This window comes from Dendrobates tinctorius, unplaced genomic scaffold (genome assembly GCF_039654945.1).
Source record: "Dendrobates tinctorius isolate UK_male_01 unplaced genomic scaffold, ASM3965494v1 ptg000058l, whole genome shotgun sequence".
NCBI classification, from domain to species: domain Eukaryota; kingdom Metazoa; phylum Chordata; class Amphibia; order Anura; family Dendrobatidae; genus Dendrobates; species Dendrobates tinctorius.
In genome coordinates, this window is record NW_027361726.1 from 9,311,213 (window position 1) to 9,337,529 (window position 26,317).

The following is a 26,317-nucleotide window of genomic DNA, read 5'->3' on the forward strand; positions in this document are numbered from 1 at the left end:
GTGATGGTGCCAGTAGGCCTGCAGTCTCCTGCCCTCCGGATTTGGCTTCGTCACAGCTCCAATCCCCAGGCTTTCCTAAACTTCCACTTTCCTCTCTCTTCACTCTGCTCTTGGGACGAGCTCCTCACAGCTCCTGTCCCTTGTACAGACTCTCACAAACTGACTAACCCTGACTCCAGGCCAAAGCTAATAAGGAAGCTTTCCGTAAACCAGGTTTTGAGCTCCCCCTTCTGGTCTGGAGTCAGGAAAGGTGGTGTATGCTGGTGTTATCTGGCTAGGGAAACCCTCCTTGCTTCCAGGCATGACATTACCCCCTGTGAGGGAGGCAATGCCACTGTGGAACCTGGACTCCTGGGGTGCCACACATCCTACATGAGCTCCACTATGTGATACATGCACACAATCATTATAATCATGTCCGTAAAGTTTTAGTAAAAGGCATTTAGGAGAAGGATTTTTTTTTTTAAGGTAAAATGTTAAAATGTCATAATATCCTATACCATCTCCCCCAGTGAGAGGAAAATAAAAAATAAAAATTGGATCCAACTTCCAAATATTGCGATTTTGTGCACTGAAAAATTGCCCAGACATGTCGCCACATTGCATATTAAATACAAAGCATTTCTTTTTTCTGAGATTCGGTCCCTGCCGACTGTTCTGGTTGTAGATTAATTCACCGACAATCAAAGTCCGAGATCACATGTGTAACCCGTCAGTTCCTGGCACTGCAGACACGGCTTGTCCCAGATATGCTTCATCCTGGACTTCCCTGTTTTCCTTCCTCATGTTTGGGACTTCTAAGAAGAGCGCCCCAGAACCACTGCACCTTCAGAACACAGGTGAGTGTTACCTGTAGCTGCGGTGGGGGAGGGGAGTCAATGTGTCCTATATAAGGGTTTCTGCTCTACATTGCTATGTTTTTATTTATTAGCTGCAGAGCCCGGCGCTGCCCGGGCATAGTAACTAACTATGGTTAGTTATAACAATGTATAATGATTATATCTATCTATATATATAAAGCTGAGTGTATAGCCCCGCCCACTCAGCATAGCTACATTCACTATAATATCCCACATCATTCCGTCAGCCTGAGCTACCGGACTACTACCCCTAATATCCCACATCGTCCCGTCAGCCAGAGCTACCGGACTACTACCCCTAATATCCCACATCGTCCTGTCAGACAGAGCCACCGAACTACTCCCCCTAATATCCCACATCATCCCATCAAAGCCACTGGACTACTACCCCTAATATCCCACATCATCCCGTCAGAGCCACCAGACTACTACCCCTAATATCGCACATCATCCCATCACAGCTGCTGGACTACTACCCCTAATATCCCACATCGTCCCGTCAGCCAGAGCCACCGGACTACTAATATCCGACATCATCCCGTCAAAGCCACCGTACTACTACCCCTAATATCCCACATCATCCTGTCAGCCATAGTCAACCGGACAACTACCACTAATATCCCACATCATCCCGTCACAGCCGCCAGACTACTACCCCTAATATCCCACATCATCCCATCAGCCAGAGCCACCGGACTACTACCACTAATATCCCACATCATCCCATCAGCCAGAGCCACCGGACTACTCCCCCTAATATCCCACATCATCCAGTCAGCCAGAGCCACCCGACTACTCCCCCTAATATCCCACATCATCCCGTCAGCCTGGGGTCAGAACCAGAGCGCTGAGTGGAATGACCCTAACTTCCATACAAATGATCCATTTAAGAGAGACGGGTCAGAACCAGAGTGCTGAGTGGATTTGCCCTGACTTGCATGCCAATGATCCTTTTAATAGAATCCTGGGGTCAGATTCAGAGCGCTGAGGGATTTGCCCTAACTGCAATACAGGAGATCCCTTTAAGAGAGCCTGGGGTCAGAACCAGAACGTTGAGTGGAATTGCCCTAACTTCCATACCGTAGATCCCTTTAAGAGGAAGATGTGTCTATGGGATGAAGGATGTGTGATGGGTATATGGGCACAGGAGGGGGTGATTCATTTCTGTCGTGTTCTCTGCTCCTTTCTGGGGGCAGACAATGGCTGGGAGCTTATGTTTCCGGGGATGCTAGATTTCTCCCACCATGTCAGTGTCTGCTAAGGTGTTGTTGAGTGGGAAAACTGTTGCTCAAAGCAACCAATCACAGCTCAGCTTCTTTTAAACAGCTCTGGTGAAATGAAAGATGCTTAGTGATTGGTTGCAAGGAAAACTTTTGCTCATAGCTACCAATCACAGTTCAGCTTCTTTTAAACAGCTCTGGTGAAATTAAAGATGCTTCGTGATTGGTTGGTGATACATACACACACACATACATACATACATACATACATACATACATACATACATTCACTTTTATATATAGAGATTTTTTAAAGATTCCTTTTGCCTAAATAATTTTGTCTTTTAGAAGGAGCTCGGCGGTTAATAACTTCTCCAAATGATTATTTTTGCTTACTACATTGTAGCAATAGGTTGTAGACCTGCTTTATTTTCATGATGGGTATGCATCCATTTATATAGGTTTTTTTTTCCGCAAAATTGTGAAATTAAAAATTCTTGCCAGGTATTGTGAGTTCATGCCAAGATCCTTGGGTTCACTTACTGTGCAATGAGGGAAGGTGATGGGGAGGAAGAGGAGGTGGAAACTTTTATAAATTTGTTTGTGAAATAAAAAGCTGAAGTCACTGTATTTCTATTGTGCCCCAGTCTATATGCAGCCTGCAGTGTAAAGAATGGAGGTTTTCAATCCAGCAATCATGTTATTTTAAGAAAATATTCTTAATCGACGAGTAATTTTTTTGGTTGATACTACCAGCATGTGTTTCATATATGGCTGCTGACATATTTGATTGACTCTATGTAAAATCCCTACTGGCTGCAGCACTTTGTGCTTGACGATGGTCATTCAGAGAGTACAGGCTTGCCAATAGGTATCACTAACACATGCAGCGCTGATTCTGGCTTTCCCACCACATGTGAAAATTAAAATGGTGCCTCTCATGTTAGTTGTCACGTGGACCCGTCCTGTGTGACGCGACCAGCAGGCCGGTAACTAGAACAACAGGATGCGGCATGTGATAATAATAATAATCTTTATATAGCGCCAACATATTCCGCAGCGCTTTACAGTTTAACAGTTTCAAAACACAAGTCATAAGTAACAACATTAACAATACAATAAAGCAAAATTAGACGAAATAAGATGACCCTGCTCGTGAGAGCTTACAATCTACAATGAGGTGGGGGAGATACAGAGTACAGGAGTGTATTTACAATGGTGTATTTATAATGATGGTCCAGCCATCTTGAGGGAGTGAAAGATGGATGGAGATAGTGAATGGGCTACACACGCACCCTTACACATAGAATGACTTTGATTAATGAACGTGATAAGCCGCTCTGAACAAATGTGTTTTGAGGGAGCACCTAAAACTGTGCAAATTGTGATTAGTCCTAATTTCTTGGGGTAGAGCATTCCAGATACTGTCCTGTGTGACACGGCTCGCAGGCCGGTAACTAAAACAAGACAAGGGGTAGGGAAACAGTTACAACGGTGATCCCTGCGATAGGGAAAGGGGACGTGGAGACCTCCTGCACTCCCCTGAATCAGTGTCCCTAACGCTCCTAACATTCCTTATGCCGGTTCCGCACCGAGCACGACCAGGAACCTGTTGCCCTAGCACACCCTACACCTATCCCTTGCTAGGGAGCTGGGTTGCGCAGGCACTGGCCACACCGCTGTACTAATACACACAAAAGAAAAAACACAAACGGGGAAACACAACTTTGCTTTACTCTGTTGCACTTGCTCCTGGCAAAAGAGTCAACCACCAGCATGCAGCTCTTCTCCTGAATCGCTGCCACCAAGCTCTGTTAGAGCTAAGGAAATCCCCTATGACTCCTTTCACACCAGGCTCTGTCACAGCTGCTCTCCAGCTCCTTCCTCCACCAAGGATGGTTGAAATGAACACTATCACCAACACTGATTGCAACACCTGTGACTCTTTTATAGCAGAGCCAGCAATCACACCTGTATTAATCATGTGCACTTAACTAAAGATACTAGAGTGCAATGACGCTCACCACCACCAGGGGCAAACTTAGAACAAACGACACCACAGTGCAATAATCCTGATTGCCACCGGGGGCAAAAAACAACCTTAAGAACAGCTTAGGAAAAAAAAAAGGTTACCTGTGCTTTTATCAGTCCTGATCTAGCATGGATCATGACATTAGTGTTGTAAAAATGACCTGTCCACATGATTCTCCAGGTCAGCACGATTGCAATGATGCCAAACTTGTACAGTTTTGTTTTTTTAATTTGCTGTGAATTCTTAAATTTTAAAGGTTTTTTTTTAAATTCACAATTTTTTTTTGCATTTTTTTTGCATAGTGAGCTGACTGCTTTATGGATACCAATTCCGGGGTCAATACAACATTTTGAGCACTTCTTACATTTTTTTTCTACTGAGTTGGGGTGACCAAACATGTTCATCCCCATATCCCTACAATTCTAGTCCTTTTTTTCTCTTTATACTGTACAGGGTAACGACTTTTATATTTCCATAGACAGACTTTTTGGATGCAATGATGCCACATGTTTTTTTTTCTTAAATAGCATGAGAATGGAGTTTAAAAAAAATATATATATATATATATAATCTTTATTTATATAGCACCAACATATTCCGCAGTGCTTTACAGTTACACAAGTCATAAGTAACAATGATAATAATACAATAAAGAAAAATAAGATGACCCTGCTCGTGAGAGCTTGCAAACTACAATGAGGTGGAGGTGATACAGAGTACAGGTGTGTATTTACAATGATGTATTTACAATGATGGTCCAGCCATCTTGAGGGAGTGAGGGATAGACAGAGATAGTGAATGGGCTACACGTGCACACTTACACATAAAATGACTTTGATTAGTGAATGTGATAGGCTGCTCTGAACAAATGCGTTTTTGTCTAAAACTATACAAATTGTGGATAGTCCTAATTTCTTGGGGTAGAGCAGTGGGAGGTGCGGATTAGTGCAGAGGTTAGTCAAAAGTCGTTTGCAGAGCCCAGCGGTCAGTTAGGCCGATAGACAGAAATGAGGGAGGAGATGTAAGGGGGTGCTGCACAAGTATTTTGAATAGGATTCTATAATGAGGGCAGCCAATGTAAGGACTGGCGAAGAGCGGACGCGTCTGAGTACCGATTAGCCAGATGGATGACCCTGGCTGCTGCATTAAGCATGGACTGGAGAGGGGAGAGTCGAGTATCGGGGAGGCCAATTAATAGAGCATTGCAGTAGTCCAGGCGGGAGTGGGTCAATGCGTCAGTAAGGGTTTTTGTTGTTTCCATGGTGGGAAAAGGGCGGATTCTAGAGATCTTCTTTAGGTGTAAGCGGCAAGAGCATGCAAGAGATTGTATATGGGATGTGAAGGAGAGACTGTTGTCAAACATAACAGCCAGACAGGGCGCCTGCTGCCGGGGTGTTATTATGGTGCCACCCACGGAGAGGGAAATGTCAGATTTAGGGAGGTTAGTAGACGGCGGGAGCAGAAGAAGTTCAGTTGTTGAGAGGTTGAGTTTCAGATAGAGAGCGGACATGATGTTGGAGACTCCGGACAGACAGTCACTGGCGTTCTGTAGTACAGCGGGAGTAAGGTTGGGGGGTGATGTGTATCGTTGTGTATCATCAGCATAAAGGTGGTACTGAAAGCCAAATATGCTGATAGTCTGTCCAATTGGGGCCGTGTAGAGAGAAAAGAGAAGGGGGCCAATGACTGAGCTTTGAGGTACCTCGGCAGTGAGAGGAAGAGGAGATGACGTGGAGCCAGCGAACAAAACACTGCAGGAGTGGTCAGAAAGATAGGAAGAGAACCAGGAGAGAGCATTGTCCTTAATGCCTAGTGATTGGAGCTTAGAGAGTAGGAGATGGTGGTCAACAGTGCCGAAAGCTGCAGAAAGTTAGAGAGTGTTCAGTGTTACATTTTGCTATCAGTAGGTCATTGCTATCTTTGATGAATGCAGTTTCAGTCAAATGTAGGGGGCGGAAGCCGGACTGTGAAGGGTCTAGGAGTGAGTGGAGAGGTAACGGGTAAGGCGGGAGTAGATTAAGTGTTCCAAAAGTTTAGCGATGAAGGGAGATTGTAGACTGGTCTGTAGTTGTTTGTGCAGGATTGGTCGAGAGGGGGTTTCTTTAGTAATAGAGTAATGATACAGTGTTGGAAGGAGGATGGGAAAATGCCAGAGGAGAGGGAGAGATTAAAGATTGTAGTTAGGTGAGTTGTGACGACTGGAGAGAGATACTGGAGGAGATGTGAGGGAATGGGGTCGGTAGTGCATGTAGTCGGACGATAAGACGAGAGGAGTTTGGAGACTTCTTCTTTTGTGATCGGATTAAATGTGGAAAGTGAGCCAGGGGAAATGCAGGGAGGGATGGGAGTCACAGCACTTGGTGGTTGGGAGCGGATTTCCTGACATATTATCTATTTTTTCTATAAAGTGGGAGGCCAGGTCATCCGCACAAATATCTGAGATAGGGACTTGTGCTTTTGGCCTGAGGAGGGAGTGAAAGGTGTCAAAAAGGTTCTTGGGGTTGTTGGGAGGAGATCAGGGTGGTGAAATAGGTCTGTTTGGTGAGGTGAAGGGCAGAGTTATAGGTTCTTAACATAAATTTGAAGTGGATGAAGTCTTCTGGTGTGCGAGTTTTCCTCCATAAAGCTGTGTGCACACGTTGCAGTTTTTGATGCGTTTCCGTTGCGTTTTAGACGCGCGGAATTGCATCAAATCCGCAGTGTAGTACAATACCAATGATAGTCAATGGGAATTTGAGATTTGCTGTGCACATTCACTACGTTTTTTTTTCTGCAGCATGTCTATTTGTGCAGAAACGCAGCGTTTTTGCACCCATTGACTAAACATTTAGTAAGGCAAATCCGCACATCAAAAAACGCATGATAATCTGCAACAAATCCGCAAGAAATCCTCATCAATTCCGCATGGAATCCGCAAGCATTTTGGCCTGCTTTTTCTACCAAGAGACGCAGATTCTTTGTGGAAAATTCTGCAGGCCAATCCGCAACGTGTGCACATACCCTAAGCGTTCAGCACTCCTAGAACATCGCTGGAGAAGTTGAGTTTGCGATGTGAGCCAGGGCTGTTTTACTCTGTGTTTGGAGGTTCTGAGGGTGAGGGGCGACATGCAACATGCTGCATTTCGGCGCGCACGGCGCACCGTCAAAAGTGCGCAGCACGCTACTTTCACACTGGCAGCGCATGATCTGCGCACCCTATGCTAAAGATAGGGTGCGCCGATCGCATGCGTGCAAATGCGAAAGTAGGCGGTGATCCCGGATGGGGCGGGCAGGGAGCCGGCTCGGGGCAGGGCTTAACGGCGCAGGGCGCAGCGTTGTTTTAACGCAAATGTGAAACTAGCCTTAAAATGAGAATCTGACAGTGATTGGCATTTTTTTTTAAATATTTTGCAAAAATCGCTGTAAAAAACATGAACTAATTTTTCAAAAGCTGCTGCATTATGATGACGTGTGATTATTGTACAAGTGTCGGCAACTTTGGCGAAGCTTGTGTACAAAGTTGTCCTGTAAATGAAGAGTTAATAAAAGTTTTCAGCTTCTTGGAAACTTTGTTACTTTCTGACAGTCTGCAGGGAGTTTCAGAAAGGGCCTTGGAGGAGATGTAGGGGATCTTAGAAGGTTTTTTTGAGAAGATTGAAACTTTTTAAGCTTTTACACCTGCACTCCAGTTGTGGTCACATCACCCGCGCTCAGACTGGCAGCTTATGTCATACAGACTGCAGAAACCTCAACAACAAATGTGCAAAAATCTACATTTTCATAAATGTAACTTGGATCATCTGGGTGAAAATGCCCAAGCGGCTCTAGATCTGCTGGCGAAATAATAGCTGGTGATATTTTAGGTAGCATACTGCTTAGAGGGGCCCTACACCTAATATCAAAGAGAAAAGTGACAGACCCCTATAATGATCTTTCACATCATACTTCCCAGCTGAGCTTATGCCAGTATAATCGGGGTTTTGGGAAGATTTGGGGGCGATCCTTAGCAGGCTGATACGGTGTTTCCAGGTTGAGGGACTGTAATGATAATGTAAGATATGACTTCTCAAAAACATTCCAGAAACTTCCATTCTCTACACTTTCTAGAAGGATTCATAAAATAATTAGTCTGTGTTTGGTCTTGAATTAATGCCAGCGACACGCTGGATAAGATGATACCTTGTGCGTCTCTATACGAGGTACCCTCTGTGGAATATGAGTATCCTAAGTTTTGTAGTCAGATTGTAACTCCAAGAGCAGGGGGGAGGACCATCACCAGACAGCACCTTTTGTGATGTCATGACCCAGAACTATAGAGTACACTCATGCAGTTGGGTGGTCATTCAAGCTGGAGATTCCACGCCAAAAGGAACTCAGATGAGTGGAGACGTTTGGCTCCGCCTTCTCACACGGTTAGCCTAAGACCATCTAAGCAAATGTAAGTGTTGATTTCTGCTTTTAAACCTGTTTATTTTATTTTTGCATTGTACATATCTAATGTCTCAACTTTGTAAGATCTTTTATCTCTGTAAACGCTGTCCGTCTTTTGGGAATAAATTATAACTTTATTAGTCTGTCTTCATGCTCTAAAAACGAATTTACGTGCCTTTAAGATATTTACGCTACTGATTTGGGTTGGCTTCGAACCCCTCTATTAAGTTTAAATATTAATCAGCGAAATCTGGAGCTGGTGGTGGTGAAGTGTGGTCTGGGTCCCGGGTACTGCTGACTGTGACGGAAAGGGATTTTATAAGCTAATTGGGTAGCTGTGGCCAGAGCATTTTATAATTCCCTCACTGCAGCATGCCGAGTGGCCAGTCCTCATTGAAGCAGCCAGCCGGCGACCACTTATCCTAGGTGTAGTTCCCTGACTGACTTGAGGGTAAGGGGGGCGCCGGAGAGCTACGAGTTCCAAAGTGGGACTGAGAAAGTCGCATACTCATAAATCCCGACAGTTTGTAACATACTGTTAGCAGGGGTGGGATAACCAAAATAAACATCCCTGCGGTAAATTGTTAGGGCAAGACTAGCTTGCTGTTTTTTATCACATGGTGCCAATGGTGGGATAACTAAGATAAGCCCCCCTGTGCCTGTGATAGCCGTGTGCGGCCAAAGGTCACATCCCCCTGTCCGTGACATATCGGTGTCAGCGGTGGGATCGTGACAGGGACACTGCGGCAGACTTTGGCCGCTGTCCCCTGACTGCTGGAGCCCCAGTTCTGGCTTCAAAGGGTCCCCCATACAGTGACATTGCTTTCTTCAGGGAGCTGCTCCCGCCCACAGTGGGATGTCCCTCGCCTTGTCACATGGACCTGTTGGGCAGCCGGAGCCATGGACCCGCTACAAGCCATGGTGAGAGAGAGGATCAGCAGGGAAAGAAGGGGATGGCTGACAGCATTGTTGACCATGGGCAGCTCCTTCCCTGCTGTGGCTTAAGCAGCGACGTCGGTTGGCCGCATATGTAGCAGAACGACCCGGCAGCTGGCGTGCTTGAGCCTGCCGTTTATTTAAAAGAGGAATATGCACAGATCAACTGCGCGCGCTCCAAAACCCGCGGAAGCCGCTCGTCGTACGACTGCAGCCATGGGTATTGACCATCCACAATGGGGAGTTAGCACAACTCTTAGTTTAGGGGTCAGCAACCCAGGGCTCACTAGAGTTACAGCAGTTGCAGCTGCCGGGGTGCAGAGAGCACCAATAGAACATACAGTGACAGGGCACAGAGAATTATATGGGATGGGGGGAGCGCATAGCTCATCTTCCTCTTCTTCACAGGATGCAGGAGATGCTGTTATAGTCGAACCGTTGCCACAAGCGATTAACTCATTGGCTCCGCAGCAGATAGGAGATCAGGTTGGGATCCAGGGAAATGGGATTGGGGTCCTAGAACATTGCAACAACATGTGCTTCCTAATAGGGGGGCTGCAGAGCAGCCCATTCAGCCTTCTAATTCAACTGCCAGCAGTCAATTAACGGGGAGGGGGTTGTGATGGTGTGATATGCTATGTGGATGTCATTTTTTGTATATTCCTATTTTTCTATTTCAGTTATTTTCACAGTGTTTCTCTTATTACATTGTAAGTCTACAGCCTCACTGTATCTGTCTCTTGATGACCCCGCTGTAGTGCATTAATCCCTAAGGCCCTTTGTTCTCCTCTGGGGGGCCTGGAAACCGCCCCAACTTGTTTGACTTTCCCTGGACAAGGAATGGGGTGGAGAGAGAACAGGAGCTGGGCAAGTCAGTTCCGGTGTGGACAGGATCGTGTAAAGACTGCATTTCAGAGAGAAGGACCCATTTTATCCTCTGGTGCTAGAGTTTTGGAATCTCGTTTCCCTGGACATTTTATCCTGTTACTGGACTGCATTCTTATTCTGGACTATCTTATCCTTTGTGTGGTGGATTGAATATGGACCTTTTCGTATTTTTGCCTGAATAAAGGTCTTGGAATTGTTCACTCTTCGATTGCTCTGTTGATTGTGTGATACCAGAGAAGGACCCCGTGACAACTGGTGACAGCAGTGGGATCAACAGAGCGTAACCCAATGGAGAACCACCCACAGAGTGAGTACAGAAATTGGACTGTATGCAGTTTACAGGAGAGAGCCAGAGACCTGGGTCTGAACTACCAGGGACTGACTAAAGAGGCCTTAATCGATCTACTGGTGGGTGCTAGCCCGGCCACCTCCTCCCAGATGTCTGAAGGACGAGCACTGGAGACAGGGATCCCCTTCCAGAAAAGCCAGTGGTTGGTGTGGTACGAAGAAGAGATGGCGGTTCTGGGCCCCGGCGTCTCTCAGGAGTGCAAGGAGGAGGCTGCCCGCCGGGCACAGCGGAGACAGGAAGCAATGGAGCTTGAAAAAGGGAGTAACGCAATGTGGAGTGTAACCCCAACAATCCGGGAGGCTGTACGGATCACCCAGACAGAGTTTAAGCCATTTGATGAGGCTTCCGGAGATGTGGAGGGGTTCTTCAAGGACTTTGAGCAGCAGTGTGCTGTGATGGAGGTGCCCCACTCTAGCTGGATGCGTTTGTTAGTGGGGCTCCTGAACGGAAGCATGGCGGAGGCTTACCGAACCATTGATGCACTGCGGAATCGGGATTATAACATTGTAAAGCGGACTATCCTGGATTACCATGCTATCACCCCAGACTCATATAGGGCCAAGTTCCGAGACCTCCCATGCACCACGGGGGGATCGTTTAGGATGTATGCACATAAGATGTCCGAGGCATGTCGGAGATGGCTGGAAGCAGAAAACGCCTTTACTGTGGAAGATGTTATACAGGCGTTCCTTATAGAACAATTTGTTGCCAAGTGCCCTGCAGAGGTACGGGAATGGGTCCGGGAGCGCACACCGTGTACCGTGGATAGAGCTGCAGCCCTGGCCGATGAAGCCCTTACTTTCCGGCCGCAATGGAGGAGGCTTCTGGACAATGAACCATGGCCTGCTCCCGCGCCCCGTCCTCCTCCAATTATATCTGCCCTTCCACCTAGTCGCAAGCCGATGACAATCACGCCTCACAATCCTAGGCCCCAACAGTTCCGACCACGACCTGGAAGTATCATAGAGAGGAGGTGTTATGGGTGTGGGCAACCTGGACATTTGCAGTCTGGCTGTCCCTCCAGGATTCGGAGGGAGCCCCACGCAGCCCCACCTCGTCCAGTGCATCTTGTACACTCCACCACACCTGAGGAAGAGCTACCACCACCCCCACCAGAGTGAACCACCGACCACGGCACCATAGATACCCCTCCTGGAGTGTACGGACTCCGGCCTCTGTCCTTTAGCTACTCAGAGCAACGGCAACGCCACCTGCAGGATGTCTTTATTGATGGATACAAAGTGTCAGGATTTAGAGACACGGGGGCATTCTTGACTATCGCTGACCCCCGTGTGGTTCGACCCGAGGCAATTTACCAGGGTCCGGGAATTCCCATTGTCCTGGCAGGGGGTGCCCGCAAATATATACAGCGAGCTTCTGTGCGTTTGGATTATGGGTTGTGGAGAAAAACTGTGTTGGATTGGAGTTATGGGAGGACTTCCTGCAGATATCCTCCTTGGGAACGACATTGGGGAGTTACAGTGCCAATTTGTGGGAGCAGTCACCCGACTACAGGCCCTTCAAGCACTACGTCATCCGGACCCCACCGGGGAGCAACCACCATGAACCGCATCAGAGTCGGTAAGCAATATTTTCGCTGCTGATACATTGGGAGAGTCTTGGGACAGAGAGGAGTTTAGGAGAGAAATAGAGGGCGACACTACCTTAGCAGCCCTTAGGCGAAAGGCAGAAGCTGGGCACTTGGGAGATATGGGGTTGGCTTCACTCGAGAAAACGGACTGTATTATCGTGTAACAAAGGGCAACGACCAGGCAACTCATTGTCCCTCAGAAGTACAGGGCACAGCTACTTCAACTGGCCCATGACATCCCCTTGGCTGGGCATCAAGGGAGAAAAAGGACTGAAAAGAGACTCACCCAAAGTTTTTACTGGCCGGGCGTCTCGCAGTCGGTAGCCCATTATTGCCGCACCTGCGATGTGTGCCAGCGAATGCGGCATCCAGGAGCTCGACATAAGGTACCCCTGCAATCCCTGCCCATAATTGAGGAACCATTTCAACGTGTAGCCGTCGACATCATAGGTCCTCTGGCCCACCCCAGCAGGTCAGGGAAAAAATATATCCTGACCGTGGTGGACTATGCCACTAGGTATCCTGAAGCTGTAGCCCTGTCCAGTATTACAGCAGTAAAGGTAGCCAAGGCCCTTGTTACCATCTTTACCCGGGTAGGGTTTCCTAGTGAAATATTGTCGGATCAAGGCACTCAGTTCATGTCAGATCTGGTCCAGTCCCTATGGCATACCTGTGGTGTTCGAGCCATTTGCACCACCCCATACCACCCGCAGACCAACGGACTATGTGAAAGCTTTAATGGAACCCTAAAAAATATGCTGAGGGCTTTTGTTGACATGGAGAAAGACTGGGAAAAGTACCTGCCACACCTCCTCATCGCCTGTCGGGAGGTTCCCCAAGAGTCCACAGGGTTCTCTCCCTTCGAACTACTGTTTAGCCGGAAGATCCGTGGGCCTCTCACTCTTCTGAAAGAACATTTGGAGGGAGACATCTCAGATACCGGAATGCCCATCGTTCCCTATGTTCTAGAGCTCAGAGGCCGTCTCACCCAGCTACCTACCTTCGCTAAAGAACATCAGCGAATGGCCCAGTCCAGACAAAAAACCTGGTATGACCGTAATGCCAGGAACCGGGAATTTATGGAAGGACAGCAAGTGCTCATGATTACTGCTTCCCCTGCCAACAAGCTTCAAGCAGTGTGGGAAGGCCCTTATCAGGTTGTCAAGAAAATTAATGACACTAACTATGTTATTGCCCTGGACTCTAGTGGTCGACGACAGAAAACCGTCCACATTAACATGCTAAAAGACTACCACGACCGATGTCTGCCTGTTCTAGCTGTCTGCCACCCCCCGTAGTGATACCGCCGCCGACGAGCATCTCCCAGATCTCCTCCAGGTTGCCCAAACAGGAGGATTACTGGAACAAGTGCCCCTGGGCTCCCATTTATCGGATATACAAAAGGACGATATTGTCGCCATACTAAGGCCGAGGGCTGCTGCTTTCTCCTCAAAGCCGGGGAAGACTACTCTCACCAGTCACCATGTGGAAACCCCCGGACAACGCCCCATCCAGCAGGCTGCCTACCGGGTTCCAGAGGCTGTTCAAGGCATGATAAAGAACGAAATGGAGGAGATGAAGCAGCTGGGAGTTATTCAGCCATCTCACAGTTCTTGGGCCTCTCCTGTCGTCCTGGTCCCCAAGAAGGATGGTACAACACGATTCTGCATTGATTACAGATGACTGAATGATGCCACCAAGAGTGATGCTTATCCCATGCCCAGGATTGATGATCTATTGGATCGTCAATCCAGTACACAATTTGTGACCACGTTAGACTTGAGCAAGGGGTACTGGCAGATACCCCTAACGGAGGACGCTCGGGAGCGCTCAGCCTTCATTACTCCATTTGGGCTTTATGAGTTCCTGGGAATGCCCTTTGGGATGAAAACTGCCCCCGCTACTTTCCAGAGACTGGTGGATCGACTGTTACAACAATGTCAGGACTTTGCCTGTGCTTACTTAGACGACATTGCCATTTTTAGCACAACCTGGGAGGAACATCTTAAACACTTGGGCATAGTGCTGGACTGTATCCTTACTGCAGGACTGACCATTCGCCCTGATAAGTGCCAAATAGGGATGGCTGAGGTGCAGTACCTCGGGCATAGAGTAGGGGGTGGGACACTAAGGCCTGAGCCTGCCAAGGTGGAAGCCATTAGCAACTGGTGTAGACCCCAGACTAAAAAGCAGGTACTTGCATTTTTAGGAACTGCTGGTTACTATCGCAAATTTATTTCTAACTTCAGCACCTTGGCCAAGCCCCTAACCGACCTGACCCGCAAGAACATGCCTAGGAATGTGACGTGGACGACGGCATGCGAGGATGCCGTTTCAGCGTTAAAGACTGCCCTCTTCACTGCTCCTGTCTTGGCTGCCCCGGATTACAAACGCAGGTTCCTCGTGCAGACAGATACATCCACCTTTGGGATTGGGGCAGTACTTAGCCAAGTGAACGCCGCCGGAGAAGAACATCCTGTTGCTTTTGCCAGTCGGAAACTACTGGATCGGGAAGTTGCCTATGCCACTATTGAGAAGGAGTGCCTTGCCATCGTATGAGCGCTAAAAAAATTGCAGCCATACTTGTATGGCAGAGGCTTTACAATCGTTACAGACCACAACCCCCTCACATGGCTGAATCGCGCATCAGGGGACAATGGAAGATTGCTGCAGTGGAGCTTGTCCTTACAACCCTACAGCTTCTCCATCCAATACAAGCGGGGAAGCCAACACCAGAACGCCGATGGACTGTCTCGACAAGAAGAACCATAGGCTCCCCAGGCCGACCTACCCCTGCCACTGTACAAGGAACTATAAATGGTTGAACAATGTGGACTAAAGTGAGCAGGCCAGAGGTCTGTGTAGACCTCATGGCGTGCTCACTTATTATGGGAGGGGAGAGAGGTTGTGATGGTGTGATATGCTATGTGGATGTCATTTTTTGTATATTCCTATTTTTCTATTTCAGTTATTTTCACAGTGTTTTTCTTATTACATTGTAAGTCTACAGCCTCACTGTATCTGTCTCTTGATGACCCCCCTGTAGTGCATTAATCCCTAAGGCCCTTTGTTCTCCTCTGGGGGGCCTGGAAACCGCTCCAACTTGTTTGACTTTCCCTGGACAAGGAAGGGGGTGGAGAGAGAACAGAAGCTGGGCAAGTCAGTTCCGGTGGGTGTGGACAGGATCGTGTAAAGACAGCATTTCAGAGAGGACCCATTTTATCCTCTGGTGCTAGAGTTTTGGAATCTCGTTTCCCTGGACATTTTATCCTGTTACTGGACTGCATTCTTATTCTGGACTATCTTATCCTTTGTGTGGTGGACTGAATATGGACCTTTTCGTATTTTTGCCTGAATAAAGGTCTTGGAATTGTTCACTCTTCGATTGCTCTGTTGATTGTGTGATACCAGAGAAGGACCCCGTGACAGGGGGGAACACCATTCCCTACTTTTCCAGCAATACTTAGTACCGCACAAACCCAGACAGCGGGCGTATATTTAGCAGCTTCACCATTATTGACAGCAGAGCAAATGGATAACCCGGCGATTTTAACATTGCTGAGTGCTGGCGCTAATATGCCTATATAAGGTGCTGGTACCCCAGCTCAAGTTGTGGAATGGAGCGCAGGAAACTGCTCTGTGCGCAGTGTCTCGTCGTCATCTTCAGAGGGTTATCATAGAAGGCGGGATAGGCATCGTGGTAGACGCTGTTCCTACAGATCGAGATCCAGCCGTCGTAGCTGGCAATCCAGGTTATCGCGCTGCCGTTCTTCACCTTTGTCAGAGGATTCGTCAGATCCATAACATAGAAGGGAATCCTTCAGTCATAGAGCGAGACAACTCGATGTACAGCGGGTGAATAAGACGCCACAGGAGGCAAGCCTGCAGCGAACTGGTCCACAAGCTGGTGAGTACCCTTATGTTGGGGCTTGGGGCAATGACAAGATAAACATGGGTACAGTTAGTTTAGACAATAGCTGTACTTCAAGAGGGAATAAGGTATTTGTGAACCCTAAAATGTTACAAGCCACGGTTGTAGCAGGACTGTCCCATCCTCCGCACATGGAAATTTATAAGGATGGCCTTTGCTGCGGAGTACCACCCTTAGGGTCTCATCTGGACGTCAGCACAAAGGAGCAGATTTGGGCTAATGAATTCATTGATATATGGTCTCTCGTTTCTACCGAACAACATTCAATTGACAAGGAACGACGGGCAGGGGACAAAGTTTACGAACAGAGGCCCAAGGTAGCCAAGACCATTAATAACTGGCTGCAAGCATTTGCAGTTTTGGGATGTATCATGGGTGAAAAACATCCAGAGAGGTGTTCCGAATTATTCATTTATTTGGACAACATTTACAATTCTTATAAGGCACATGGGGGATCGGCCTGATGGAAGTATGATGAGGATTTTCGTCATCGCCTGTCGGTGAACCCACAATTAGGCTGGGAGATTAAGGTCACCGATCGTGGTTACGACTGATAATAGCTCAGAGGAGTATGCAACCCTTTCACGGGGCAGCCGCTGGATCTATTACCAATGCAGGTTCAGCGGCAGTGCAGAAACCAGGCATGTGTTGCCTCTTCAATGAGGGCCATTGCAAGTTCTACGGACTTTGCAAATACAAGCACGAGTGCGCAGTAGGGTGACCGGATCTCATATGGGGGGGAAAAATGTCAGAATCTTGTTCGTCTGGACCCCACAAAACGATTCCCCTTTCCAGATATTGAGAGAGCCAAAATTTGAGCTCGATCAAACGACGTTAACCCGTGCCGCTCGTCGCTCAAAGTTTGAAAAAATCCAAATTGAGGTATTTTAAGATTTAGGTATTTTGCATAGTCTGTTAGACTATAAAGAATGTGACAACAACATTGCAGAAATAGCCCTGACCAAATTTTCGAACCATTTGTGGTATTTGAATGCAGAGTTGGTGGGATTATCGTTTTTTGATCCCACCATTACAGACAATGAAAAGTTGTTAATGGCTAATAAATTGCTCAGTAGCACAGATGAACCATCAGAGCACGCTAACCTACATGAGTTGACAATTTTACATAGTTATCTAATCTATTCTAGAGCTTTTGTTAAAGTAGTTTTTGAAACGTCAGAATATAATGCTCGGCATTTGCTTACAACTTGCAGGACATATTGCTTTTGTTCTTCATCTTTTGTCAGAAGGTCGTTAAAGTCGGTTACTTCCTACCTCTTTTAATTTTTCTTTCCTAACTTTTGGATTTACAACCCTAGCGTGCTCTGATGGTTCATCTGTGCTACTGAGCAATTTATTAGCCATTAACAACTTTTCATTGTCTGTAATGGCACGGGTTAACGTCGTTTGATCGAGCTCAAATTTTGGCTATCTCAATATCTGGAAAGGGGAATCGTTTTGTGGGGTCCAGACGGACAAAATTCTGACATCGATTTTTTGCGGTCACCCTAGTGCGCAGCCTGCGGCGGAGCTCATGCCTCTGCAAGATGCACGCGAAACTCTCAAAAAAACAACTAGCCCCAAAGCCACTGCGCAGAGTGAATCTGGTGACTCTGGTGTTCTTGGAAAAAATGTCCCCCTGGTTAGATAAATATCCCAATAAGCCAGCTGTGGCGCAAATCCAGGACGGTTTTTCTTTTGTTTTTTCATCCCGTTTGTATTTTCAAAGTTCCCCTCTTCGGCGCCTAACTTGAAATCAGCAATGGACCCTCAGTATGGGGTGTCCTGGAGGATTAATGCTGCTAATACGGTCATCGATAGCACCGTCCACGAGCTTACGGTAAGACAGCAAGGGATGGGATGAGTGGTTCGCATTGGTGGCAGAGAACCCGGTAGTCACTATGATGTATTTAATGCAGATGCATTCTAACAGGGTGTCTGGAGCCGTGGCTCGGAAGCGTCTATAGGGGTTAGCATTTAATTTCAAATTAAGGGGCTTGTTTGACCCGACTAAGCATTTTCTGATTTGTCAAGCACTGAAGGGATGGCAACACGGAGACATTCAAGCTGAAAAACGGCGTCCCATTACGTACCAGTTATTGTCCCTCTTGGTAGACGGAAAATCATTGTGTTGTTACTTGGCGTACGAGTATTGTTTGCTTGTGACTGTCTTTGCGATGGCATTTTTCGGTGCGATGCTCATAAGCAAAATTTTACTGTAGGCCCATAAGAGAACAGGCGGCTAATGTCAGGAGGGTGTGTTATTTTGCGACGACGGGTTGAGGATCAGGATGCGCAGATCAAAAACCGATCCTGAAGGCAGGGGTACATGGTTTCCTATATTTGCCATTGCGAGTGAGCCATGCCCCTTGGTGTTAGCTGAAAAAATATAGAAGTATCAGGGTCAACGGGAGCACTTTTTCATACATGAGAGCGGAGACCTGCTGTTATTGGGTCAGTTTTTGGCAGTCATGAGGCGTATTTTAACATCTTTGGGTTTACCAGCAGACGATTTTGGCACTCATTCTTTTAGAATTGGTGCGGCAACAGAAGCTTCTAGAGCAGGATTATTTGAATCAGACATTCAACGAGTGGGTCGATGGAGATCTCGCTGTTTCGCCAGGTATATTAGGCCGGATTTGGTGCTATGATTTAGGTTGTTGTTATTTACTACATATAGGGTTAATAATAAAGAAAATATATATAAAAAAGGGGGGGTAAGGGGATTTTCGATCTGTTTATTTGTAGTATTGATGATGTGTGTCAGGAACGCAAGCAGGAGGCACGCCGCTGCCACCAAATTGTGACGAACGGCGCCACCAAAACGTCACTATCCCACCACTGGCACCAGTAGGTCAGAGGACGGAGGGATGCGACGCACTCCCGGCACACGGCTATCACAGGCACAGTGGGGGCTTATCTTAGATATCCCGCCACTGGCACCATGTGACAAAAATATACAGTAAGCTAATCTCGCTCTAACAATTTACCGCAGGGGGGTATTTTGGATGCCCCACCACTGCTAACAACCTTCCAAGAACTGCGGGGATTTATGTATATCCCACTTTCTCAGTTCCACTTTGGAACTCGCAGCTCTCCGGCGCCCCCCTTACCCTCAGTTCAGTCAGGGAACTGCACCTAGGATAATTAGTCGCCAGACGGGCTGCTTGTTGTGCACTGCCACTTAGACTACTGCAGTAAGGGAATTATCAATGCCGTGGCCGCAGCCCCTCATACAGCAATATAAGACCCTTCCGGACTGCCAACTAGCCTAACCAACCGCACACACCACACTGCCACCAACCACGCTTTACTTAATCACAGAGTTAATTAAGAGGGTCCGTGACAAACCCCAAATTAGTAGTGATTATCTAAAAAAGGCGCATTGTTCGTTTCTTAGAGCATGGAGTCAAGCTGATAATTTTACGATTTATTCCCCAAAGTCGGGCAGTGATTACAAATGCAAAAGTTGTAATAAATTGAGACATTAAATATGTACAGTTGCAAATATGAAAACAACATGGATTAAAAAGCAGAAAGTAACACTTACATGTGCCTAGGTGGTATCAGGCAGACCATGCGGCTCGGGGGATGGGCAGCAGCCAAACATCCCAAGACATGGAGTTTGTCTGTTCAGCATCAGAACTCCAGCATAACTCACTGGGATATGGTAGGGAGTACCTTATAGCCTAGGGTCTGTGACCTCACGAAATGGGCGGTCTGGAGCGGTCCAACCTCCCTCTCTCCAAGTTATGATTTGGCTACAAAACATAGAATAACTATATCTAAACGAGAAAAGCCCATACCAACACACATAGGGCATCATTGTTTGTGATTTACCGAATAGAATCCGAAAACACCAAGCATGCCATAATTAAGACCCTCCATTTGGGAGCAATCCATATCTCAGTTTCTGAAGAGATTAGGATTTTGCAAGAGCAAGAAGCCGGGTCTGCGCAGATCACAGAAATGTTCGTTTCATTTTTCTGTCGCGATCGGAGCCCATGCTAGCCTATTTTAATATCTCTCACAGTTTTATTTCAGACACATGTCCCAGAGAACAAAGGACTTCCTTTAGCTGTGCAGGGAGGGGGGAGGAGAAGAATTCTACACTGAGGCTTCAGGTTTCACAGAGCTGCACGCAGGAAGACGCTGGTGTGTGTGTTGTGGGGGAAGAAGGGGGGGGTTGCAGCAACATGACAGGCTGAATCTCCTCAGTGTGTAGCAATGGGAGGTTCTAGAAAGTTTTGCAAAATCATATCTTACATTACAATGTGTCTTTTTCAGATTACAATCTGTAATTTGTATGCTAATGTTCTGACTGAGCACTCCGCCCTTCACCATGCTGTGATTTTAATTCCATCCAATCACATTTGGTTCCGACCTTCCTATAAATATAGGCTTTAGGCTAGTTTCACACTAGCGTTTATTCCACGCAGCGCACGGCGCCGCTAAGCCCCGCCCCTGCCGGCTCCCTGCCCGCCCCACCGTGTGCTGCGTGGAATAAACGCTAGTGTGAAACTAGCCTAACCAAGTTATTAGCCATAGGTAAGTGTTCACACTAGGCAGTCAGGTCAGGGACCTGTTCAATGAGATCACCTTGACGTTGGTGAATGGGCTCACATTTTTTGGCCAAATTTTGCGCTAAGTATCTCATGTGTTATTCCTAAATTTCAAAAGTCATTACGCTATTCACATTTCTTGTATTTCACATTGATATGCCTTAACGCAATTGAGTGCAACCATTTCGATATGTAAGCTGTTTTTTGGTATGCACCTATTCAGAGTAGTTCTTGATGTGCCGTCAGTTTTCTGTAATTTGTTTGCCTCCATATAATATAATACACTCCCTATAGTCCTTCATTTAGTATAATATACTGCCTATAGTCCCTCCCTATATTAAAATACACTCCTCAGTCCTCCATGTATTATACACTTACCATAGTCCTCCATATAGTATAATACACTACTCCGTGCTCCATATAGTATAATACACTCCTCATAGTCCTCCATATATTAAAATACACTGCTCAGTCCTCCATATAGTATAATACACTCCTCAGTCCTCCATATAGTATAATACACTCCTCATAGCCCTCCATATATTCAAATACACTCAGTCCTCCATATAGTATAATGCACCGCCATAGTCATCCATGTAGTACAATTCACTTCCCATAGTATAATGCACCCCATAGTTCTTGTGACGAGCGTCACCTTAAGCTGAGTCTTTTTCTTTGAAATAGTGGACCCTCTGGGCCGTGGCACCCACCCACCTAGGGCGAGCTGACCTAGTGAGGAACCACCCCCTATACAGGGAGTGTCAGGGGCAAGACCAAGGGGGTGAGCCACCACGGCAGCTGGACCAGACGGCCGGCTCAGTAAGCAAGACAAGACGAGACAAGGCATTAGTTCAAGTAAACTTCATTCAGGAACACTTCAGGGTACAACAGGTGCAAAGGTGAACACACAAAGAACACCAAGCAAGATGCATGCAAGAGCATGCCGAAGTCCAAGGCATCAGGAACTCTTCAGGGTATAACAGGTGCCAAACGTGAACACACAGAATCCATATAACAAGGTGCGTGCCAGGGCACGCCAAAGTCCAAGACAGGGTGCGACGAATCGGACTCCGGAAAGCTGACAGGGTCCAGGCATCAGAGTGTAGACATCTGGCTCCAGGAATCCGGCAGACACACTAGGAGACAAAACAGGGTGCGTGCTAGGAGACACGCCAAGATCAGATTCACAGAACGGAGACCTGCGCATGCCGAGGGGCATGCCAGGGATGGGTACAAGGACGGAGGCCAGCGCATGCAAGGGCACGCCAGGGTGGAGCACAAGGACGGTGGCCTGCGCATGCGAGGGCATGCCAGGGACACGTTCAATGGCATCGGAATGCGGGGTGCTGGCATCGACCAACAGGGTCCAGGAATCAGGCTACGGACATCAGCTCCGGACATCAGGCCGCAGTCATCTAGGTCCGGACCTTTGGCAGCGGTCGGCAGGTTACGGAATCCGGCAGGCAAACTAGAGTTCAGAGCAGAGCAAAAGAGGCAAAAGGCTTTGTGCAAGAGTAGCACGAAAAGGCACAGTGCGAGAACCAGCATGCGTGCAAGGGAGCACGGAGACCACAGCTGGGGGCACCGGCAGGTGGTACCGACGATGGCATATGCAGGCGGGCACGACTAGAGGCGGCACCGCTGCGGCCACGCAGCTGGGAACCACTATAGCACTGGACAGCGGGCACGGCTAGAGGCGACACGGCTGAGGCACACCAGGCAGGCACAGGCGAACAGGCACGTGCACGGAGCCGCAAGGCAGGGCTAGGCAAAGACACAGGACAGAGACGCGTGCAGACAGCACGGCAAAGCCTAGTACGAAAAGTGCAAGAGCGCACAAATAACAGAGACAAGGCATAGAGTAGTAGACAGGACCCTGCGCATGCAAAGGACATGCCAGGGGGCAAAGTACAAGGCGAGGCCTGCGTGTGTAGACAGACACGACAGGGACAGAGTCTAGCAGCGGAGCGTAGGCCGAAGCCCAGAGCCATGCCAAGGGAGAACCTTGGGACTAGACAGGGTACAGAGCAAGGCCTGCACGTGCAGAGAGGCATGTCAGGGACAGGGTACAGAGCGGTGATCTGCACGTGTAAAGACACGCCAGGGACAGGTTACAGAACGGAGACCTGCACGTGTAGACAGACATGTCAGGGACAAGAACAGAATACACGAAGCGGCAAAGCAAGGCAAGACAGGAAACCAGGCACGGAAACATAGACAGAAACACAGGACGGAATCAGAGCAAAGAAGGACTACAAGGCAAAGCAGAGCAGAGACAAAACATGGCACGAGGGACAAACACCAGACAAGGCACGAGACAAGAGACGGAATACGAGCACGGAGCGTGTGCAGAGACGCACGACAGAGCAGAGTGCAAGGGCACAGAATAGAGGGAGCGACCCAGCAGACCAAGCAGCCATGCAGGGAAGCAACACAATACTCAGGCCCTGAGCATAGGAAGGGGCGGTCTGATATAGGGCATAGCACCACCACTTCCGGGTCAGTACCAGGGAAGAGCTTCCAGTTCAGATCCTCTAGGATCACAGAGCGCGGTCACATGATCAGGGCTTCAGACCTGCAGAGACGATTGCAGAACCAGACAGTGCAGGATCCTAGGAAAGGTCACATGATCAGGGTTTCAGACATGCAGAGACGATTGCAGAACCGGACAGTGCAGGATCCTAGGAAAGGTCACATGATCAGGGATTCAGACATGCAGAGACGATTGCAGAACCAAACAGTGCAGGATCCTAGGAAAGGTCACATGATCAGGAATTCTAGACATGACGAGATTATCACAGAAGGAAGAGCAGAAACGCAGGCATCTTGCAGCCCAACAGTCACAAGGTAAGTGCATGTGCACACTGCTCCAGGGATCACACATGATAGCAGACATGATATGCGCGTGCACACCGCTCCAGGGGTTCTTGAGGCAAAACAGACATGGCAGACATGACAGACATGGCGGACATGACAGTTCTTCATATAGTATAATGTATTCCCCATAGTCCTCGATACACTATAATGCAGCCCACATATAGTATAATGCAGCTACCCCACAGAATTTAATGCAGCCCTGCCATACAATATAATGTAACCCTCATAGAATATAATGCAGCCCCCATCATATAGTATAATGTAGCCCCTCCATAGAATACAATGTAGCCCTCCTCATAGCGTATAATGCAGCCCCCCATAGAATATAATATAGCCCCCTCATAGAATATAATGAAGCCCCCATACAATATAATGCAGCCCCCGCATTGAGTATGATGCAATCACCCCTCATAGAATATAATAAATATAACACAGCCCGCAATAGAATATAATGTAGCCCCCCCCCATAGAATATAATACAGCCCACCTCCCCACAGAATATAATGTAGCCCCATCAGAGTATGATGCAATCCTCCCTCAGAATATAATACAGCTCCCATAGTATATAATACAGCCCACCTCCCTATAAAATATAATACAGCCCTCCTCCCTATAGAATATAATGTAGCCCTCCATAGAATATAATACAGCCCCCACAGAATATAATTTAGCCCCCCATAGAATATAATACAGCCCCCCATAGAATATAATGTTGCCCCCCCATACAAAACAGCCCACCTCCCTATAGAATATAATGTAGCCCCCCATAGAATATAAAACAGCCCACCTATCTATAGAATATAATGTAGTCCCCCATAGAATATAATACTGCCCACCTCCCTATAGAATATAATGTACCCCCCATAGTATATAACTCAGCCTTCCCCATAGAATATAATGTAGTGCCCCCCCATAGTACATAACACAGTCTCCCCCATAGAATACAATGTACCCCCATAGTATATAACACAGCCTCCCCCATAGAATATAATGTACCCCCATAGTATATAACACAGCCTCCCCATAGAATATAATGTACCCCCATAGTATATAACACAGCCTCCCCCATAGAATATAATGTACCCCCATAGAATATTACACAGCCTTCCCCATAGAATATAATGTACCCCCCATAGTATACAACACAGCCTCCCCCCACAGAATATAATGTACCCTCATGGAATATTACACAGCCTCCCCCATAGAATATAATGTACCCCCATAGTATATAACACAGCCTTCCCCATAGAATATAATGTACCCCTCATAGTATATAACAGAGCCTCCCTCATATAATATAATGTACCCCCATAGTATATAACACAGCCTCCTCATAGAATATAATGTACCCCCATAGTATAAAACACATCCTCCTCCCCCATAATATATAACACAGCCTCCTCCCCCCATAGTATATAACACAACCTCCTCTCCCCTCCATAGTATATAACACAGCCTCCTCCCCCTCCATAGTATATAACATAGCCTCCTCCCCCCTCCATAGTATATAACACAGCCTCCTCCCCGCTCCATAGTATATGACACAGCCTGCTCACCCCCCATAGTATATAACACAGCCTGCTCACCCCATAGTATATAACACAGCCTCCTCCTCTCCATAGTATATAACACAACCTCCCCCCATAGTATATAACACAGCCTGCTCACCCCCCATAGTATATAACACAGCCTGCTCACCCCATAGTATATAACACAGCCTCCTCCTCTCCATAGTATATAACACAACCTCCCCCCATAGTATATAACACAGCCTCCTCCTCCCCCCATTGTATATAACACAGCCTCCTCCTCCCCCCATAGTATATAACACAGCCTCCTCCCCCCCATAGTATATAACACAGCCTCCTCCTCCCCCATTATATATAACACAGCCTCCTCTCCCCCCATAGTATATAACAGCCTCCGTCTCCCCCAATTGTATATAACACAGCCTCCCCCCCAAATAGCACCACAGTCCAGTACTCAGTTATATATTTTAAAAAAACCCACAATCCTCACCTCTCCTCTTGCCCCGCGCTGCTCCCGGCTCCGGTCTCAGAGGCTGCAAGGCAGTCTGCCCGAATCACAGTGGTGGGAGCGCAATGATATGACATCATCGCGCACCCGCAGGGTCAAAGGGGAATGATGGGAGAGGGAGCGTCAGCAGACACTCTCTCCTCCATCATTGCTTTGAACTCTAATGGCGTCTATGACACCGGTATAGTTCAGTGCGGCGAGGGGGAGTCGGCGCTGGCAGCAGGCGGGCCCCCCTGCCTCATGGGCCCCATAGTGGCTGCGTGATGTGCCGCTAGCTGTGGGACCCTGCTCCCACAGCTAGCCCACAGTGGCAGCTGCCTGCCACTAACGCCGGCACTGGCCATTATCTGCCAATTTGATTTTCTCTATTTCCTGAATGCATTTGAGCTACTGTCTCCTAATTCTTCCCTCCTGTGTTTCTGTGACCTGTCTGCGGCTCCTCGCTGCTGTTCACACCTCATCTATCTCATGTGCGCTTAAATCTTTATAAATTTAGAGGCCCAGGTCTGACCACAGTCTGCCTCCAGATGTGCGCAGCAGAAATAGGCCAGAAGTGAACAGAAGTTACGAATACCCACTGTTAAGTGTGCCTAGTTCTTCGTTTTCCTCACTTACTCTCACCAT

General features: G+C 47.6%; 1 protein-coding gene across 1 annotated transcript in view; it reads left to right on the top strand.

Moving 5' to 3' along the window:
* The first annotated feature begins 689 nt into the window (after positions 1 to 689).
* Positions 690 to 26,317, top strand: part of AMN (amnion associated transmembrane protein) — a 100,817-nt gene continuing 75,189 nt past the window's right edge. Inside the window, exon 1 of the mRNA XM_073578019.1 lies at positions 690 to 839. Coding sequence (XP_073434120.1) covers positions 701 to 839 — 139 coding nt within the window. The 5' untranslated portion in view covers positions 690 to 700. The remainder of the gene's footprint in view (positions 840 to 26,317) is intronic.